This window comes from Microtus pennsylvanicus, chromosome 4 (assembly GCF_037038515.1).
Source record: "Microtus pennsylvanicus isolate mMicPen1 chromosome 4, mMicPen1.hap1, whole genome shotgun sequence".
NCBI lineage: Eukaryota > Metazoa > Chordata > Mammalia > Rodentia > Cricetidae > Microtus > Microtus pennsylvanicus.
This window is the reverse complement of record NC_134582.1, coordinates 105768914-105773435: the sequence shown is the minus strand read 5'-3', so window position 1 is coordinate 105773435 and position 4522 is coordinate 105768914. Positions and strand designations below refer to the sequence as shown.

General features: G+C 47.1%; 1 protein-coding gene across 1 annotated transcript; it reads right to left on the bottom strand.

The window, feature by feature from the left end:
• Positions 1 to 842: 842 nt before the first annotated feature.
• Positions 843 to 4293, bottom strand: H1-4 (H1.4 linker histone, cluster member). Its single transcript, XM_075970053.1, has one exon. It carries the CDS (start codon positions 4236 to 4238, stop codon positions 3579 to 3581), a length of 660 nt encoding a protein of 219 aa, XP_075826168.1. The 5' UTR covers positions 4239 to 4293; the 3' UTR covers positions 843 to 3578.
• Between the last annotated feature and the right edge of the window lie 229 nt (positions 4294 to 4522).

Genomic DNA, 4522 nt, shown 5'->3' with positions numbered 1-4522 from the left:
TGGGTGTCCTGGAACTCATTATGTAGGCCAGGTTGGCCTCAGGCTCAAAGAGATCCATCTGCCTCTGTCTCTGAGCACTGGGATTAAAGGCATGGATCACCATGCCTAGTTAAAGTATTCATGTTTGAAAAATAATGCTGTGATTTATTTCATGTTCTTACCTTCTTTCTGTTTTAATTCATATAGCTATGAACTAAAATTCATAGCCCGCACATATCACAAAATAAAAATCTGACTTTTATGCTGAGATCAGTGTATAAACCCGCCTCCAATGGCTACAGCAAGGTCATTTTACTAAATGAATATTTAATAAATAAACAACATCTTTTAAAGAAGAAAGGCAGTAGGTTGCCCATCGAAAGGGCACAGCTCACCAAGCTGTCTTCACCATAGTAATGAGCAATTGGTCTAAGAAAGGCGATGGCCCCAGGAAGTTTATAAATTCAACACATAAAGAATAGGTAGTCTGTGAATGAGTTACAGCCTGAAAGCCTAAGAAACTGTGTCAGGAAAAGCTCTGCAAGTTCAAATATATATATATATATATATATATATATATATATATATATATATATATATCAAATAAACGTTTCAAAAAAAAAAAAAAGCTGGGCGGTGGTGGCCCACACTTTTTAAATCCCAGCACTTGGGAGGCAGAGGCAGGCAGATCTCTGTCAGTTCGAGGCCAACCTGGTCTACAAGAGCTAGTTCCAGAACAGGCTCCAAAGGTACAGAGAAACCCTGTTTTGAAAAACCAAAAACAAACAAACAAACAAACAAAACAAAAAAAAACCCAAACCCCCCAAAAACTTATAGTTTGGCTCTACAAGACATGATGACCATTTTGTAATAATTTTCATTTATTTATTTCTAGTATTGCAAAATTTATCAACCCTAGAAAATTCTCAGCCACGATTTCTACAACATTCATTGATGCACAGTTCTAAGACTGCAAAGTAATAATTTAGTACCAGATCTACCTCGTGCTCCAAGATAGAAAATACCTTAACAAAACCTGAATTAAATCTGCAGCTTAACTACTTGCATCCGTTGGTCTAAATGCTGGAAATTAATAAACAAGCACGGTCCAGAACCAAGCTCAGAGCTTGGGCTTTTCTGTGTAGTCATCTGGGGGTTGGCTACCTGTGCCTGACAGTATGGATTTCCAGGTCAGCCTCTGCGGAGGAAAGAGCTTTTGTCTGGTGTCTCAGCATCACCTGCTCAAGATTATGGGTAAGCCTCCACTTAATGGTGCAGCTCCACGTAGCACCTTTAGTACCCACGTTTAGGTTGGGCAAAAGTGTTTGGGTTTGTTTCACATAGGCCAAGTCCTTTGAGCTGACCAGCATCCTATTTTGCGAAAAACATCATCAGGATTTCTATTTATCCATCCAGGTGTCAAGCATATATTAAACAAAAATCTAACCTCACAATATGAACCTGTTTATGAGGGTGTGAGAAGTTTCTAAGTTCACTACTTCTTCCATCACACCCGAATTATTTCAAATTCAGCCTGATCCATATCGTGTGTTTGCTTTTTCCTAGCCACACTCCTTCCCAGTCTCTCTATTTTCTTGATTTGTTTTTGCCCCTATCAGCTCTTCCCCGACTGCGAGGTGCCGGTTCGTCTTGTGAACAGCGACACCTGGGAGACCTGGTTTTCCTCTGTCTGGCTTCAGCTTGCTTCTTGCTTCCCGGGTATCACAGGCGCGCCATCATGCGGGGCACCCAGGAACATACTTGCTGAAATCTGCTCAAAGACCATGAACTAAGTAACTGTCAATGACACAGTAACAAAGAGCCTAGACATCCCAGATTGCTTTCCTTTTCGCCAGTGGCAAACCCAGTCACACCGAAACTGGCTCGCTTGCAAAGCAATCATGCCCAAGCACCCACATTTCTATGGGAACTCTTGTCTTAGATACTCTTTTAGCAGCACATACCTTATAGAAGGAAAAAGCTTGGGGAGGAAAAGGAAAAGATCCAAGCTAAGGGAAATTGTTTGAGCATGCTCAGCTGTGCTCAGGGAGAGCAAACTTGGGAGTCTATGACCAATTCAGTCTCTAGAAGAGGAACTTGGACATCTATGCACCCGGACAGAGAGCTGCACCCTTAAAACGACACCATTAGTTAATTTTAGTACCTGTAACTAAGCGACAGCGAATTAACTATATGGACTTTGTACGTGCCAGTGGATCTGCGGTTTCTGGAAGCTATTGCCATTTCCAGAGCATTACGAATTTCACACAAACACAAGCAGCCTGCGAAGGCAGGCATGCTAGTGCATGCGAATCATTTTCACTTGGGGAAAAAAGTGGGAATTCCAGGCTAACTTGGCTAGCCACGTGCCCAACAGACTGGGGGAAAACAAACAAAAAAAACAACAACATAAAGTTTTAAGTTTGAAAATACTTTAAACTACAACCCATTTGTTGAAAGGATGCACAGCTCTGAAAAACAGAAGTCTTTGAAATGAAGAGTGAAAAATGCCTACTCGACTCATTTACTTGGTGACGGCCAGCTCCTTGGGCCACGCAGGCTCACGGCCGTCTAGATCTGAGATGTGATGGTCGGTCGTTTTATGTAAACGCGGCGTGACTCCTCTCGGGCTATGAGCTCGAAGATGCTATTGACATACGAGTTCATGATGTCAAGGGCCTGGGAAGAGATGCCCGTGTCTGGGTGCACCTGCTTCAGCACCTTGTACACCTAAATAGCTCTCCTTGCGGCTGAGCTGGCGGTACTCCTTGCTGTCCTGCGCACTGATGACCGCGGAAGTCCTTCTTTGGAGCGAGCGCAGACTTAGTCGGCTCAGGCATCACTGTACGAAATTTTAATTCCAACAGGAAGACTAAACAAACATTTGGATAAATAAGCACCCCACCACCAGCTACACCATAACCACTTACATTACGCAGTATTCAAATGAGGTTAATAAGATTTCCTTCAGGATTGGATTAGTTTTAGTGTTTCGTCACGAATGGGAACGGAAACTACACTTGAAGCTCTAGGGTTTCATTGGCTGCCTTGTCACTTCGCGTTCACCAATCAGGAAGTACGAACTGAACTGCACAAATCTGCTATAGCAAGCCTATTCAAGTACGATCGCTGTTAAAACTTGAGAAGTATGTAACTTCTTAAGGGGATACTGTTTCGGTGTGCGTAACTCACCAGTGAGAACTGCAACAAAATTAAGGCGTTGCTTGCCAGGCCCTTTATCAGAGTAGCTTTCTAATACTAACAATCCCACCACCTAGACTCTTGTCCTTAAAAGTTCTCTGCTTATTATCGTAGCACCTTAAGATTAAACCCTTTCATTCCCATAGCTGTCTGGCTTTTTTACAGATCTGGGAAAGTTACCATTTGTCCTTAGAAAGGTGGTTTGCTACACAACTCCCAAACCCACTTATCCGCCCACACCCGGATCCCCCCGGTCCCTTTCTGCTCCCGCAAGCCCAGCCCACCCACATTAGCCACGCCCCCACAGAAAGTGCAACAGCTCCTTCCCTGAGATTTGTGGGTGGCTCTGAAAAGAGCCTTTGGGTTGTTGGGCTTCTAAGCAGTTGGCCAAAGAAAATTTACTTTTTCTTGGCTGCGGTTTTCTTTGGCTTAGCTGCCTTCGGCTTGGCGGTTTTTGGTTTGGCCGCCTTGGGCTTCACCGCTTTCGCCTTGGCAGGGCTCTTGGGCGCCTTCTTGGGCTTAGCTGCCTTCGCCTTTTTCGGGCTCTTAGCTTTTTTGGCTCCTGCAGCTGCAGCCGGCTTCTTGGCTTTCTTTGGGGTCTTCTTGGTGGCTTTCTTCGGAGTCGCTGCTCCCGCAGCCTTCTTGGGCTTCTTGGCTGCGCCCGCGGGCTTCTTAGCCTTGGCAGCCCCGGTCTTCTTGGCTTTGGGCTTGGACTCGCCGGAAGCCGCCTTCTTGTTGAGCTTGAAGGAGCCGGAGGCGCCGGTGCCCTTGGTCTGCACCAGGGTGCCCTTGCTCACCAGGCTCTTGAGCCCCAGCTTGATGCGGCTGTTGTTCTTCTCCACATCGTAGCCGGCGGCCGCCAGCGCCTTCTTGAGCGCGGCCAGGGACACGCCGCTGCGCTCCTTGGAGGCGGCCACGGCCTTAGTGATGAGCTCGGACACCGGGGGTCCGGACGCCTTGCGTTTGGCGCCACCTGCAGCCTTGCGGCCCTTCTTCTTTACGGGGGTCTTCTCGGCGGGGGCCGGTGCGGCGGGCGCGGCAGGCGCGGTCTCGGACATGGCGAAGCGTGTGTGAGAAGAGAGGACTCGAGCCGGAAGCAGAGGCACTGGCCGGGACTCGGGCCGCGGCGCTGCGCCCGCCCGTTTATATAGGGCGGAGCTGCGTCGTGATTGGTGCGCTGTCCAGCCCGCCTCGCTGGCAGCCTCGGAGTGTCCTCTCGGATGCCGAGTTGTGTTTGTTACACCTCAAAAAAAGCCAAAAATGTCAAAATTCCCTACTTCGAATTGCTTGATTTCTCTCAAATATTGATCCCTGAAGCCTCGGGCTTCATGCACATCTCAAA

Bases quoted from the DNA above. Each gene is read 5' to 3' on its own strand.
- H1-4 (XM_075970053.1), bottom strand. From the start codon at position 4,238: ATGTCCGAGACCGCGCCTGCCGCGCCCGCCGCACCGGCCCCCGCCGAG.